We start from the raw sequence: 16,563 nt of genomic DNA, 5'->3' as shown, positions 1-16,563 counted from the left end.
CAGCATAAGTCTCTGCTGAGCAGGTGTTAAACCATTTATCCTTGCAGTAACAGCCATAGCTGCAGTATATGTGAAAAAAAAACACCTGTATCTTATTTCTGTTTAGCAGGACTTTCACTTTTTAGATTTCCTTCCTGAAGGTGGAAATGATAATAAGCTATCTGGAACAAAATGGTGTCATCAGGTCTGAAATAGGCAGTGATGTGGTCATGCTGGGATGCTTGATTCATCCTTCCTGATATTCCCCTCTATGTAAGCATTCCTGTTGATCCCCCCAGCCCTCCTGGCCACAGAATCAGGTTTGCTGTGCACAGTGCAGTCAGCAGCTTCAGCTGTGTTGCTGAACCATGGGGCTGCCCAGCATGCACCCCACATGGCCCTGACTGCATGATCTTTGTATCTTTCTATCCCTCTTTCTGTTTCTTTTCCCCTTTTCTTGAGTCTACTTTTCCCCCTGATTTTTCAGCTCCAGTCACCTCCCACTTAAACAACTCATCCTTAACTACCTTTCTCCTCTATGGCATCATATGTCAGTATCTGTCACATGGAACCAATTCTCATCTCCTATCTTTGGGCCTGCAGCCCCGATAGCATTTTATCTCTGTTCATTTCACCTCTTTTAGCTGTGCAAGGAACTCTTCCTGGAAGGTTCATTTCATTAAAAAACACAAACATCTGAGGCAAAATTACTGACAGTGAAGTGGTTTGGGGCTCTGTACTGAGCTCTACATACATTGCTCTGTTGTAGCTGAAGTGTGGGCTTTGCCTTGGGACCATCGATGTGACTGCGAAGGAAACATGAGTTAACCTATGTGTGCTCATAGGTATGGATATGAAGGAGAAGTACAGAAACTGGCAGCTGTCACCTGTGGCCGTTTCTGGCTTTTCTCTAGATGAATGAAGTTAGGAAGAGGATGAGGGCCAGCCATGTGTTCATACAGAATGCTTCCTTGCAGCAGGCTTGGCACAAAAAGAACAACGTTGCTTGCTGGCACTCTGTAGACACTGAAGCACATTCTGCCTGGTCTGCAGAAGATTTTTTTATAGGATACTCTAAAGTGTTTCTTGAATCCATAGGCAGAGAACCTCTTCTGAGGGGATCACGTGCACCATCAGATCACATTCCTCAGCTTCTTCCCTCCTTTGCAGTATCAGCTGGGTGGGGAGCTCTGGTACTTTCTGTAAAGCAAATTCACTCATTCAAACCCCCTCAGACTGATGAGCCTGGTCTCTTACTTCTGCCTTCCCCCATAGGCCTCCTCTCATCCTGCCTGCTGCAACCAGCTGGAGTCTTGGGGCTCAGATCACGACCACAAAAGATGCTGCCTTACATTCTCACCTAAGAATTTAAGCACATTTAAGCTACTGACTTAAATATACTCCTCCTGCATGAGGAAGAGAAGAAGGTGTTTTTGATTACTGGATGCTCCTCAACAAGGAATTAAGAGCTCATTGCTGGTACCAGAGGACATGGAGCTGTGTTGCCAATGACACAGCTGTTTTGCTTGAGGAACGGCTGGTCAGTCCATGCTTCCCAAGCTGCTTCCCTACAAGAAGCAGGAGCACCGTCCCTGTTCAGTGCTCTAAGCAGAAGGCAGTGGCAGCCGTAAAAGCCACCCCATGTGGGCTGCCTGATCCTACAGCTCAGCTGTCTGATCACATGAACTCTTTGCTGCCGGTTTATGAAGCTATGTTGAAAGATGTGCTTGCTCTTTCTCCTAAATTCCTACTCTTCATTGCAATGTGAAAAGCAAGTCTTCCTATCTATGTGTCTGCTTTTTCTGCCTGCCCCATGATTCTGTGAATATCCAGCGCCCTGGAAACAAAGTGAAAACGTCACCAGTGCATCAGGCAGGACTGCAATGGGGCAGCAGGAATACTGGAAGATTTTCCTTGTTTTCCAGACAAGGAAAGGCAGAGTCAAGGCAGCCGCAGCAAAGCCAGCACAGGACATAAGGACAGTGATGAGCCACATGGATCCGCTGCCTACAAACAAGAGAAGCAATGAAATTTTTCAGCTCATGAGAACAAACTACTCAACACAATCAGGCTCAGCCCTCTGTGGCTGCCATTCCAACACACCCTGGTGAGATTTTTTTTGTCACCATGATCCATGGAGGGATACCCATGCTACTATAGGGGGGCTGCACTCCAAACCTTCCTTGGAGAACAAATGGGTGGCACGTTTACAAACGAGACAGGAAACCATAGATCACAGAATCATACAATTATTTGAGTTGGAAGAGATCCTTAAAGGTCATCTAGTTCAACTCCCCTGCAAATGAATAGGGACATCTGCATCTCGTCAGGTTGCTCAGAGCCTAATCCAGCCTCCTGGTCCAGCCTGACCTTGAATTACTGGCTGCAAACCAAATAAATGCTGTTGTATCCTATTGGGCATGACTACAAGACTGGAAGATGAGAGAAGGCTGGCTGTTACCTTGTGCCCTCACACACTGTGTTTGGCTGAAGCTACTGCTTCTGTTGATCGTCTCAACGTACGTCTGGGCTTTTACACAATATTCAGCTGCTGCCTCCATGGTGGCCAGATGAATTGCAGAGCTGACCTCCTTCACCATCTTCTGTTGCATCTGCCATAGGCCCAGAAAAGACAACATCAGAATGTTGGACTAGGACCTAAATGAGGGCAGGAGTTCTAATGTGATGCCAGCCCTGACATTTCTGGGAGAAAAGAGGAGAATAACAGAAACAGGTGGTGTCAGAGAGGATTGCCTGGATAGGAAGAGATAGAAAAAGAAGTACAGTGGAGTGCAGATCACTCATGCTTGGAAGAGTAGGAAGGGCATAAAGGAAGAGCCATGAGCTTATTGATGGTGGTCAGCCACAACACTAGCCCATGACCTACTTCTCAGTTTGATATGGGGTCTTAAGTCATTCTGGAGGTGCCAGGATCCTGCCTGTTCTAGCATGATATGGTAGGGGAGCCAGCAGGGCTCGTATCAGGCATATCCTATGTGATAATTAGTCAAAAATGAAAAGAAACCTGGTAGAGATCTGGATGTGTACTGAGCAGTAAACCTGGTGTTGGTGACAGTTCAGTTGGTAGAAGCTATTGTGAAGCTTGGAATTAATGTTTAGGTCATTAATATCATATATATCAAAGAGTTAGCGTTTCATTTGCGAAAGGAAATGAGACACGAGCCTGTAGGATTCTCTCTAACCCGTGGACTTGGTTTGACCAATTTACTTGGATTTCCAAAAAGGAAGGAAATCCATTTCAAAAGCCCATTAAGCTAACAGCTGTGGAATAGTAAAGCACCAGCCTGCAGTGCAGAGGAGTATGGCACATGCTGACACCAGGCAGGTGCTCCAGCCTTGCAGCAGCAGCTTGAACTTGAAAAACAGTGCCTGTTTTTAAGTGTTTTTATGCTTTTGCTCTAAGACACATGGGCTCTTTTTTTCATGCCAAAATCCAAGGGTAAACTCACCCTGCTCTCCTGGCTCTTCTCCCAGTAGAAGACGCGGAACTGAAAGGTAGGTCCCATGTCTTCCAGCTCCACTAATAAATGATACCCATCTGCTATGACCTTCATCAGAGGTGGGGTCAGGGAAGCTGCCAAAGGAGAGAGAGCAGAGTTACCACATCAGAAGTAAATCTTCCAAAAAAAAAGTCTGCTTGGGCCCAGTTAGGAAAAGGAGAAGCTCCTGCTGTGGCTGTCCTCCAGCTACCTCCGTCAGCACACTAACAATTATCTGGAATAATAGCTGCTTTCTTCAATGGGGGAGAAACCTCTCTGCCCTGCTTACCAGCTTGTCTAGATTTTGCAGCAGATTTTGAGTAGGAGGGGGGTCTGTGACTGGCATTGTCAATGGGAATTTGGCAATAGCAGACTTGCATAGGCTTGAAAGGTTTTGAATTTACTCCAGTGGATGAAGCATCTGGCCTGAGGGTCCCATGTGATCAGCAGCAGAACCAGCTGGGCAACCAGAAGTTGAGACACCATGCTAGGCCAGTTCTGCTTTTGGGTATTAGCTTAGTGCTAGCACACAGAGCAGGAGCTGTGAAACCACAGCTCCTTCATGTGAATTTTGGCAGTTATTCATAGGTGGAAAAGAAGGCAACTAAAGCTCTAGGATAATCTGTTCACATGAATCTTTATTATGTTTCAGTATCTGCACACTTCTAGAAGGACTTTGGTGAGCTGATGACCTGCTGCCTGCTGTGATGTGTTTTTGTAGCCAGTGTGCGAGTAAATCTGTTGGTGATGTGCTTAATGCTTACTTTCATATTCAAAGCTTGGTTTGGTCTGGGATTCTGCTGTGAGGAACAATCAGAATCAATGAAGCATGGATGAAACTATGCACTGTACATTCATGAGTTTGGAATCAAGGGAATACAAGGATCATGTTTGCACTACTTACCTACGCCATTCCTTACCACTCTGTTGTAGCTGAAATTGGTTTCAGCCCTCTTGCTTTCAAGAAGGGAAGTAGAGCATACAGAACATACAAAAGAGATGTTCTTAATATAATTTGCTCTTGCACAAAGTGAATTGCTGTTGATACTGAACAATATGAAAATATGAAATGAGAGTATGTTTATGATTAATGTGCCACAAAAGTGAGGCTTAGAAAACCACTTTGTACTTTTAAAAGCTGATAACATGCTTAACATGATGATGTCTCGAGGAAAAAAGGAACGCCATTCTGAGGTTAAAAATAATATTGGGTATTAACAGATGAATATATGAATATACAGTTCAAATCTTGGGAGATGCTGATGGCTCCAGCAGTTTGGGAAATGAAAAATTCTGGACTTTATAAAGGTCATCCATTGTCTGCCATGAGTCCTTCAGCAATGCTAGAGCTGGCAAGAGCTGATGAGGCAGAGCTGCTTACAGAAAGGGAAGATGCTCCAGTCAAGAGCAGACTGATGGGGCTAATCTGAAATCCTGAATTGTTTGAAGCAACTTCTGTCTGATAATCTGCTGTGGACCTGACAATTTGCTGTGGAAAACTGTAAGGTCCTTGAATGCTGGAGGTCTGTTGCATTATGATCAAAGCTGTAGAAACCCTCAGAAGCCTGATTATTATCCTTCCTGACCACTTGTGAGATAATCCACTCTATCAGTCAGGGCATGACAAAAGAACAGATTTTCCAATTATATTAGCTAGCTTTTAAACATGTTAGATGGGGAGTTTTGATTGAACTGAAGAAGGAAGCTGTATAACTACCAGTGCGTGAACAGTTCGAATCTCAGGATAAATGCAATCTCTGGCACATTAGTATCTCATTTCTAATAACTAGAAAAGATCTGATGCCAACTGCAGGTGCTGTGTCAAAATCGTAATTTATCCCCTGATAAAAAGACTGCTCCGTTCTGAGATCTGCTTGGGAAAAGGAATAGCAAGAAAAGTGAGGAAGCTGCTGTTCTTGTCCATAGAATTAAGCTAAGGAATATCCTCCCTCTGTCTCTGCTTGACAGCGTGGACTGCACTCAATTCTGTGCTAAAGTGGAAAAGGGAAAGATTTGTCATCCAAAGCATCACCTTGAAATCGCTACTACACAAACAGACGCACTCGGTATTTCATGTGGTATTTCTAAGGGTGCTGCTTTGACTCAGTGCTCTCTGTGGGTGAGGGCTGCTCACTCGTGAGGCAGTAACTTCCAGTGATCCATGAATGTTTAAGGTCAGCTCTGGCTTCAGACAGGCAGTTTCATCTGACAGCATGGTTGGAAATAATTGTGGCTTGAAGGGAGCTGGATTTCCATGGCAGCACAAAGCAGACGTGGGTGTTTTCTAGAGTATCTGCTTCTCTAGGATCAGGTTCTGGACCCTAAAAATGACTAGGCTAAACGGATTAGGTAGAGCATTGACAACAACCCCTGTTGATCAGTACTCCTTGAAATCATCAGCAGGACTGGCCAGCCTGCTAAGAGAAATGCCTGGAGTCTTAGCTTTCTTTGAAGCCCTTGAAATTTAAGCCCTGGTAAATATTGCCATGCCTATGGAGGGAATGATATCCAATATCATAACATGGCAGTCTAGGAGTGAAACGTCCCAACTAAGCATGAGAAGAGTTAAGAAGTAGGATGTGCTCTGTGCATTTATGGGCTTCAAGTCACATGCACAATACACAGACATGCGTGAGAGCTGACCCTTATTATCAGACATCAAGAAATGAACGTAACTGGTGCAGCTTAACACAGATGTCAGGACTTACTTGTGTTTCGAATGAAGAAACCTTTCAGGGTGCCCCACTCTGATCTTTGAGCACCATTGTCTGCCCTTACACGCAGGTTATAGGCCACGGTGGCTGAGATATCCTCTGTGATGTTACATACGGTGACTGTGATGAGGGAACACTCACAGATGGGGATCCAGCTCTCATTAGCGTACTCTCGTTCATACTCCCTGGTGAAAAGAAAGCAAAGAGGCAGCATTCTGACCAGTACTGGAATACAGTAGGTTGATTATTGGGAGTTTATGAAACCAGTATGAAATGGTTTCATAATTAGAGAAATTCACCCAGACTCAGCTTGTTCATCAGCCAAAAGCATCACAATACTTTCCCACAATACTGTGGGAAGTGGGAATAGCAACCCAGAGTTGATGCCTCAGATGCTGCCCAGTCACTTGATCATCCCTGGTGAATCACATTTCAAAGGCCAAACTATGACACGAGTCACAGCTTGAGTTCCATCAGAATTTCTTATGTTTCCTGTAGAAAAATAAATGTATATACTATGTTTAAAGGAATAACACTGAAAAAAAATTAAGCCTTTTCTCTTTCCTTTTCTAAACAAACTTCTGCTAATCTTCCTAATTCTTTAGGCAGAGGCAGTTTTCAACTATGGGGTTAGTGCCTTGGATTATGCAGTTGGTAAAGCCTGGTCTGTAAATAATCTCAGAATTAGGCCAAATGTGAGTATTCTTCCAACTCACTATTAACAGTGCTGGAGCATCAAATTTCTACACTTGTGAACTGAGCAGTATCCATGAAATCCAAGCAGTGTGGGATTGTAATTGGTGACAAAAAGCAAAGAAGGAAAAAAAAAAATCATAATGAAAACTAAACAGAAGTTACCCCTGAAACTCAACAGAGTATCTCACAGTTTCTCCCTGGCCGATCACAGGACTCCACATTAGGAAATGTTTCATGTTGGTAGAAAGAATAGAGATATTGTGAGGTGCTGGCAGTGGAGCATCTTCACCTAAAAGTCCTAGGAAAAAAATGAAACAAAGAAAAAAAACCACATATGAATGTACTGGAAAAAAAAAAAGTAAAAGAATTGTGCAATACTGTGCTTTGCATCAGGAATACTCTGCATTTTGACACTGTCATTTAAGTCTTTGAAGGCATTTTACAAAGAGGAATGACAACTAAAGAGCAAGCGGCAGAGCACTTAGCTGCCACTGCTCACAGAAAGGCAAAGCATGTCTTTTTTTGTTATTTCAGAGGTTTTAAATATATAAATAAAATAGTGAGAAAAGGCAAAGCTTTTAGAAAGCTATCCAATTTATTTTAATGAAGCCAAATAACAGATACTCCGTTATGCTCGACAGTCTGTTCCAATGAACAATTCCCATCATGGTTAGAAATGTACAATTTATTTCCAGGCTTGGCTGGACTGGACATTTGAAGATTCTGGCTTTAGTACAGAATTTTTTCATGTTTCAGGATTCTAATAACGTAAATGCTTGTAGGCTGTAATCAAATTACCTCATTAAGTTCTTGGATAAACTTATTTAAAGGACTAATGAAGTTAAAATGTTTCTCCAGCAAAGCCTAAGTTTGGGATGATGCCTACCACACAGTTGATAGATTTTATCCTTTCACTTATCCTTTTATCTTAATGTAAAATCCCTACCAGAGTTTGGACAAGAGCACAAGAGGAAGGCTTCCCCATGGGTACGCCCTTCATAGCATGATAAGAATGGTCGTATCCCTGCTCTGCTGTTTTCCAGTCCCAAGAAAATGGCTTCCCTTGTAAGTGTTTCCCTTTTTATTTTCCCTTTTAATTTCTTATTTTTAAATTTTAATATAACTTGCAATAAAGGGTGCCTCTTAAAAGCTGTGATTATAAAGCTAACCAGTTAATGTCAGTTGTTCTACCCAAGATCAAAACCGAGTTGACAAGTCCACAAGCAATGTTTACATGGTGATTATTCTTTAAAGCACTGGAAAAACACATTTTCCCCCTTATAATATTCCCCATATTCGTAGCTTATGATGTGATACTTTGCAAGATGTTTGTGATGCTTTGAATCTGTTGAGATAATGCTTGGCCTTTCTTTAAACTGAATGACAGAGATCTCTGGGATGAGATGATTTCTTCCTTGCCATTCAGATAGTGAAAGACTTGCTGCCTGCTCTATCAGCAGTTCTGTCACTTCTGTCTGGTTGGGGCTCTGTACTACAGACAAGACACGTCTCATCATCATCAACAACAACAAAAACCAACAGATTTTTTTGTTTCTTTTCTTGACTGTCTTTATTGCCTTTCACTTTGCAGCTCAGAGACTTGTTTGGTCTCTTGTTCAATTCTCTGTGCTTCCTGACACTTAGGCTGTTTGCTCCTACTATTCCTTGTACTCTCCCATGTGAATTTCTCTAGTTGGAATATCTAGGTGTGTGAATTACATAACAAACTTTAATTACATGACCAGGCACCAGATTTTCCCTATGACTCACACATGCAATGTTGATCCAGGTCTGAACAGAGGTGGTTTGCACTGGGGATATATAATGTATTGCATTCAGAGATATGGAACTCCTTCCTACTATATACTAGGAAAGAATTTTACAAGGAGAGAATTGATCTCAATTGGGATGGAATGGGAATGGAACCTTTTGTTGGCCCTTAAACTATTTTTTTGTCTAATTGAGACCAATCTTCATTTCCAGACTGCACTTACCTTGCTACACTGTGTTACTATTTTGTTGACCAAATCTGTGATTGTTCTTATATTGGCACAGTGAAGCCTGTAAACAAATACATTTAAAAGTGGGAGGAAAGATGATTGCAGGCAGTATAGAGAAGGCACGAAGTATGAACAGTGAAGTATGCTGTGTCAGTACTAACATATTCCATTATCTTTAGTTATTGTAAGGGAAAATAAAGAGCAGCCACACAGTGCACAGGAGACAACTGGGCAGATACAGCCAGCAGGATCCAGAGAGCTGTTAGCCTTGGGCTGCTTACTGCTTCCATTTGATTTTGTATTCACAAGCAATACCAATAGCAAGTAGCTGCAAATAGCAATAACAAACACAAAAGCTTTATAGGAAAAGGCAGGCTAGTCTTTCAAAACAAGGTACTTTTGGACAGACGTCCACATCCAGACATCAGATTTGTCACAATCCTCCTTATTCTGCAGAATAAACCTGCAGAGAACACACAATGTGGAGCTGAGGTTTCCATATTAAGCAACTGAGAATTATAAATAACAGTTCAAAGTGTTCTGCTGGCCAAGCAAGCTGTAAAATTACCTTTTCTGGCAGAGAACTTGAATTCAGGAGCAAAGAAGGAAGTTTTGGAAGACATCACTGAGCAAAATCAGCACACCTGCAAGTTGTGCTTCCTTTCTGGAGTACTGACCATTGCAAGAGCACTGAAGTGTAATTAGGAGACCAAGCGTATCTAGGTGATGTGCTTGGAGACAAGCATCTACTTGGAGAAGCAAATTGAAAAATGCACAACCATCTTCCAGGGCAAAGGAGACTCTCAGTGAACATAATTGAGCCAGTAATTAAAACTTTCTAACTCCCTGACCCTGCATCCACACTACAGGCAGTGTGTTCCCCTGTGCTCAGAGATAATAGCAGTTAAAGAGGACTTGTACAGCTTCTCACGGAGCAGCAAAAAGCAAAGGCAAGCACAGTATTAATACATCAATTTCCTTCACTTTGAAACGTCCCCTTAAATTATCGCCTTGTAGAACGTAAAATATATGGACTTCTTTTTCATTTACTTCTAGTAATTAAAATTCAGGGTCATCTGACAGCATGCTGCGTTGCTTTGCAGAGACAGGTTTGACAGAAGGACAAAAGACTTTTAGTTCCTCACAACCCCTTGGTCATTTGGCTTCTGTCAACTGAAGCTGTTTCAGAGGTTTACCTGTGAGACTGGATGCAATCAGAGTGCAGAGGACGAAGCAGATGAGTTTTAGTGGCATTTTGCTCACGCCTGCTGCCTTTTTCCCACATTCACACCCAGGTATGCAGCTCAGAATTTTCCCTTCCCAGATGGAGAGCCGTGCCTGTGCAAGACATGGTGAACTGGGGAGTGTTGCAGACACTGCTTCTCTGCCTGCCTGAGCCCATGCTGAAGGCACACGTGCATGCTTTGTGAGGGTGTAGTCAAGGGAGGGGCAGGTGATTAGGTGCCAGCATTTCTTTACAGGTCCCTGCAACCACTCACCTAGACAGCGTAGCACAGTTTCACCCAGTGATTATGTGCATTAAATCTCACTGTGAGGAGGAGATGGGATTAACTGGCTATTTCTCTGTAGCTTATACAGCTGTATATGCTCAGCCTCCAAGTTGGGTAAATCCAGATGCTTTCAAGTACCTGGAAAGTTTCCCAGTGCTTCCCACAGTGAGGCATGGCTGTAAGCTTTGCACAACCTGTGGGTTGGCAGGAAGGAGGTTTGTTCTCTGTTTTATCTTCCAATGGTATTTTGAAGGCAGCTGCATTGGGCTGTGCTGAGCAGGGTGTTATTCGGTGTAGGAATCCCAAGGTTTTCCCATCTTCCAGTGCCCACCATATTCCACATGGTTACCCATGTACCAGTCTTACCAAGAGAAATTAAAACTTTCATCACTTCATAGGCAGCCCCACTGCTGTGTTGATGTACATGGACTGATGAGGTCTGTGCTTTCATCTGTGTGCTATGCAGATGAGTTAACTCATTTACAGAGCAGCTGTGAATGAACTGAGAGATGCTATCTACAAAGAGAACTCCTTAGGCTCCTCAGTGACTGTTAACTGAAGTACCTCTGTTCTTTCTAGCTCAGCTTGTTACTAGGCTGAAGGTTTATCTTGTTCCTCTCACTGCTGTACCAGCCCTTGGTGCAGGTTGGCGACGGCTACTGTAGATGGCAGCAGAAGCTAAATAAAATGCAGAGAATTTGAACACTGATTCAGCCCCTCTATGCTGCTATCCCAGATATGTTTTTTTCTCTCTGTGTCAGCCAGCTGTTGTTGAGGACTGAACCAATTCTAAGCAACAGAAGCCAAATGAAATACATTATATGCCGAATTAATGCTTTACTTATAAAAAGTCTGTTATCTGTTGCTGTTGTAGTCTGTGTCTATAGCGAATGACAAAAGCAAGTTTGGAAGCTCTCCTGATAATCTCTGATTTCCCCCTGCTTGCTTCTGTATAAGGAAAGATCAGTAACAATTCTGACAGATGATTTTTAGTGCTGATTTTTCTTTTGGGAGTATCTATTTTATTTCCCCCCCCCCATTATAAATGTGCTGCCTATGATGACGTAACATGAAAAAGCCTTCAGGTTCAATCAATGTTCCCACTGTGCACTACCTAAATACTGCATATATTGGGAGTCCATGGCAGAGATGAAGTCTGCATTTAGTTCTTCTGCAATATTAGCTCTTGAATTGATTTTCTAGTGGAAGCAGGCTCCTTATTCCCCTTTCTATCTTACTCTTCTGTCTTCATCTCTTTTCTTTCAACAATCTGCAGTAAATTAATTTCCTTTTTTTTTCTTTTTTCTTTTTTTTTTTTAAGTCTCTTTCCTTAATTATGTGCCATCATGCTAATTAGCTTCTTGATAAGACATCTTATTTCCTCTTCCCAATACCTTAGCACGAATGAGAAGCGTAAGGGGATTCTTATAACAAGTATCTTCCTCTTAGAAGTATTTACAGCATTTGCAATAGTGGAATGATCTTTAATGGAAAATGTCTCCCATCATTAAGATGACTTTTAAATCATGAAAAAGCATAAAAACAAATAATTATTTGTGAACTTGAAAGCAGGCTTCAGGGGAAAGCAGTAAATAATGAATGCATTGAAAGTTCCATGTATGATTAGAAAAATGCTTTGAAAAGAATGAACTGTGAGAGCAAGGGGTCTGCATTCTTCGTTTTTACCTTTAAAACCATAAAACTCAATTTTCTACATGACAGACATTTAAAATTAGGGAAAATAGAGTGTATCAAAATGTGCTTTTTGAAATATTTCTGAAATCTCTTTATTATGAAAAAGATCTACAGAAAAGCATGGAACTGCCGCTTAACAACTGTGTTCAACATATAGTGAGGATGGCACAAAGCTGAAGGTGTTAAAGTTTATGAATCTGTTAATGCACTGCTTTGGGGGAATTAAAGTTTAATATTGATGATAAACCTTCCATAATAACATATGGGGAGAGCAAGAGTATCTTGTGCAAAGCAAAAACTGTAAGTCACAGGATCTCCTGTGGTGTAAATGAACTTCTGTATAATTATGTGCATCTAAATGGATGTTGTGCATATTTTTTGTATTTCTTTTTCTTTTTAGGGAAGCTGTGTCCTGCCCCAGGAATACCTTTGGCTTCTGATTTTGTTATCCATCATAGAGAAAAAAAATGAATATAGGTAAGAGCATCGAGCAGCTACAGAACGAAAAAACAGGATGATGAGCTATTTTCTCCTGAAAAAAAAAAAAAAAAAAAAAAAAAAAAAAGTGTAGATTTGCAGCATCAGCCAAAATTTACAATTCCAAAGAGGTAAAATATTTCCTATTAGATAGTTTGATGCATATCAGATTGACAAAATGCTTTTTGAAGATGCTTATTTGACACAGTAATGCCGCACTGAAGCATCCTGTGGTACCTTTTATTCCCAAAGCCTTGCCCATATGTTTCTAGTTTGATGTGTTGGGTTCTTGTTACTCTTATGTAGTTTCCACTTCCTACAAGTGTGGTAACTTCTGGTACCTGTAACAAGATGAGCCATGGAAGCTACAAAGGACACTGGTGCGAATATATTGATGGAGAAAAAATGATCATTGTGTTTAGATCACCCATTTGGAACACATGTCCTGATGACCTTCCAAGTCAACAAAATGGGTAGTGCAGCACTGAGGTTTTTTTCATTTATACCTTTGCAAAGAAGGAGGCACTTTTTAATTGTGATACCGGAAGAAATATGTCTTTAATTTCTGCTTAATAGGAAATCCTTATGTCTGATCAATTCAAGACATTCTGAAGCAGTCACTGCTATTACTAAAGTTAATCAAAACTTACTGCTATGTAAGAAAAATCGATAGAGAACAGATTGAGATCATTTAAGTCGGGATAATTTTGCTGCAGGGCTCCTATATTTTGTCCCATCATTGAACAGGAACCTGAGTGAAAGAAGCTTCACGTGCCCTGCTCATGTCTTTATTAGTCAACTGAGTTGACTGAAGTTACTGAACATTGTGGATCTGTTTTCACTTTCTTGGTGTTATGGTTGTTTTTGACTTTCTCCTCTTTAATGAATGATTTCATCCTATTTTGATGCCTGCACCAGGCAAAGTGCATAAAACGTTCCCATAGAAGCTTTCAGAAATTTCAAGATGCTTTAAATGCAGGCGCCATGTAGTGAGTTACAATTAGAGCTGGTTTGAAAAGACACTTTCACAGACATTTTGATCTGGGCAAAAAGTGAAGGAAAACCTCTTTCCCACTTAAATGAGAAAAAAAAAGATGAAGTGTTTCAGTGTCTCATTTGGACATGCTTTCTTACCAAGCTCAGTATAGACAGAAGGAAATTGAACAGATGTAGGACAGTGTCCCTGATCCAATAGTGCTCTGGCATGAGGCAGAAATAAGGCAAATTCCATTTGTGGGTCTCTCCAGCACCTTATAAAATAGATGAATAGTGTTTCAACATAAGTTCCAACAACAGAATGAATTTTGGTATTTGAAGGACTAGGGAATACCTGCATTGTCCCCATTGTTTCTGGTGTTCGTGCCACAGTTATAACAGTAGGCAAATAGCTGGCAATCCCATCTGGTGGTTTACTGTTGCAGAAAAGGAGAATTATCCTATCTGCACTCTGACTCTGGGCAGAGTTAAACAGTCACTGACTTGAGGAAACATTTTAAAATAATATTTGCTTAATATACAAATTATTATCCATTAGATTATTATTTCCTGGTGTTATTGACCTTTTATTCTACCTCTTCCCATAGTAGCATGCATGCTACCCTGAAATTTAAATAAACATATAATGGCAGACTGTGAAATTCCTCATTAGTACTCAGTGTGTTTGTGTTTTCCTCCTGAGGGCTTTTTAGTAGCTATTCTGTGCACACAGTAGACATGGATCACGTGCCAGCGAGAAATATTTTATTGGTTTGATTTTGACTTCTTTCTCCTTTATTGTTTACAATATGTCTCATTGATCAGGCTGTGGATAGACTGAATTTCTGGTTTGCTTTTTGTAGATGGGAAATTTCAATGATCGAAGTCATTTCTTCTGCTTTCTTTTGTTTATGCTTACGAAAGTCAGCTGTTGTTTCCACCTACTAGGGTTGTTCAGAGTGTGCACAATCACTGCTTAGTCCTAATCCAACTACCCCATCTTGTTTTGTCTGTGAGAACTGCTTTTGATCTAATTAGTTGTATGTGATTCAGCTGTTTGTGTCTCTGCAGTGAGCTTGGTTATGTTGCAGCTTTTCCTTTTCTAAATGTTTTGGAGCTTCTTTCAGCAGCTACTTAACTGTGTATCCTGAGAGGGCTCAAGTTCAACATCTTCATGTAGTACTGTGTGAGCCAATGGAAGTTTAGAGACCTGCACAAAAAGCCTTCCTTGGTCCCCAGAACCCATATGGTTGTTTCAGTGTCTGCAAAAACCAATACATCGCCAGGTGGATTGAACACTAATTATCTGTGTAGCTTGGAGGTTCTTATTGAGATGGCTTTTTATCGGCTGAGGCTGGAATCAGGATTGTACTTGTCAAGGTAGTTTTATTCTGTAGCTGTTATTTTTATCCAAATGTTCCTGAAGTTCCTGAAGTTCATGCGTTGATAGCTTACTAAACAGAAGAAAAGTGGTGTGCCTGTTGGTTGGCCTTCACAGTGATGTGCCAACAGTGCAGGGATTGTAGTTTTTCACTGTTTTATTGAATTTATAATAGAAAAAAAAGGGAATGCAAAAGAAACCAACCAGTTCATCTCTAACTGCACATGTGTTTGAATTTAACTACTTAATTGACCAAAAATCATGTCATAAAATGTAGGTGAAGTGTTAGGTAATGGCTGAAGTGGTGATTGAGCACCTGGGGAAGCACTGTGGCTGGGCCAGGGAGCAAAGGCAGATGGTTTGCACCTGTGCTTCCCAGGTGACCAGAAGGGGGTAGGCCCAGGTTGGAGCCCCCCATGGCTTATATAAGGGTCAGCCACAGAGAAGAGAGCATCATGTGGACGTTGGTTGTTTCTTGGGGGTAGTGCTGTGTGGCTGGAGATCCCTGTCACCAGTTGGGTGAGTTCATTGCTTTTTTCTGTCTATGACTATTGGCTTGTCTGATATTGCTAAGAATCTGTTGACAAATTTGACTCCTTTGTGAGCAGGATATAAAGGAATTCTTTACACGCTTGGAAAACTTGTTGGGATGTATTGCTTTCTCTTTAAGTTTTGTTATAGAAATTGTTTGACTGTTTGTGAGTTCAGTAATACCTGATGGTATGTTCTAGTGATGGAGTGCTATGGTGTATGTTTTTATAGGGCTCCTGGCATGGTATTTTTTTTGAGTTGGGGCAAACCAAGAATTGCTGGATAGGCTGTTTGATGGGATTTTCTGTAGAACTGCTGCCAAGCTGCGTTCCTGAGCATTACACAAAGGGAAAGTTTATTTCTTATCTAAACTGACCTGAAATTTTGGAAGTCTGCCTGTTAATGTTACCTATATCCAAGGGCAGCACTGATTTTCCAAGCTATGTGGAGTTACTTACTGGCTACTGCAGTGTGAGGGTGAGCTGCTGGTATGCATGAGACTCCAGCTATGACTATGATTACTCTACTGGTTCTATTCCTGATTGCCTTTATCTCTCCTGGATAAATGTCCCTGGTAGACTCACAGGTTGTGGAAAGCTTCTGCCTCCGTAAACCTAAAGTGATTCTACTTAAGAGATAAACAGTTAATGTAGTACATCACAATCTTAGTGCTTGTATCTGTGATTATTTAGTATTTAAATTTCCAGATGTTTTTATTTTCAACTTGAACGCACAGCAGTTCCTGCACTGATTTACCCACCTGGAATATCCTGCAGTGTTTGTGTTTAAAAGCCTTCACTAGAAAAACTGCTACTGGGCTGTAGTTGAAGAACAGGAATTGAAGGCAGTGGGAGAGCAACTGTGGCTGATATTGCACAGCCTGCAGCCTTTGCAATTGCGGGCTGTGACACCTCCTGATCTGTTCAGAATGACTTTCTGTTTGTTTTTGTGAGCCCGAGTTCCCATTGCTAAGTTTCTTCATGGAAACACGCTGGAGAGGTGAGGTAGTGATGAAACAAAAAATGAAAGGAACAATTCAAATGCTTTCGGTGTTGTTGTCCTGCTCCATTTTGTGCTGCTGCATCCTCACCTTGATTGCTGTGT

The 16,563-nt window shown here is 41.5% G+C and overlaps 1 protein-coding gene across 2 annotated transcripts; it reads right to left on the bottom strand.

Moving 5' to 3' along the window:
* Positions 1-1,053: 1,053 nt before the first annotated feature.
* Positions 1,054-10,146, bottom strand: LOC107320879 (interleukin-20 receptor subunit beta). Of its 2 annotated transcripts, none has more exons than XM_015877164.3 (7): positions 10,086-10,146; positions 7,052-7,187; positions 6,188-6,378; positions 3,450-3,574; positions 2,441-2,591; positions 1,841-1,986; positions 1,054-1,179 (listed from the first exon to the last, which is right to left on the bottom strand). In XM_015877164.3, exons 1-7 carry the CDS (start codon positions 10,141-10,143, stop codon positions 1,054-1,056), a joined length of 933 nt encoding a protein of 310 aa, XP_015732650.2. In that variant the 5' UTR covers positions 10,144-10,146. The 2 variants fall into 2 exon arrangements, with proteins under 2 accessions (XP_015732650.2, XP_085370427.1); XM_085514301.1 differs by having other exon boundaries at positions 7,052-7,178.
* Positions 10,147-16,563: the final 6,417 nt, after the last annotated feature.

Source organism: Coturnix japonica, chromosome 13 (assembly GCF_054131305.1).
Source record: "Coturnix japonica strain WE chromosome 13, WE-NBRP24, whole genome shotgun sequence".
NCBI lineage: Eukaryota > Metazoa > Chordata > Aves > Galliformes > Phasianidae > Coturnix > Coturnix japonica.
This window is presented reverse-complemented; position numbering and strand designations above follow the sequence as displayed.

What these genes read in the sequence shown, in the direction of transcription:
- LOC107320879 (XM_015877164.3), bottom strand. Translation starts at nt 10,143, where the DNA reads ATGCCACTAAAACTCATCTGCTTCGTCCTCTGCACTCTGATTGCATCC. An exon ending in GATTGCATCCAGTCTCACAG is followed by an intron (nt 7,188 to 10,085) that starts GTAAACCTCTGA and finishes TTTTTTTCCTAG; the next exon opens with GACTTTTAGGTGAAGATGCT. An exon ending in CAGTCCTGCCTGATGCACTG is followed by an intron (nt 1,180 to 1,840) that starts GTGACGTTTTCA and finishes TTTGCTTTACAG; the next exon opens with AAAGTACCAGAGCTCCCCAC.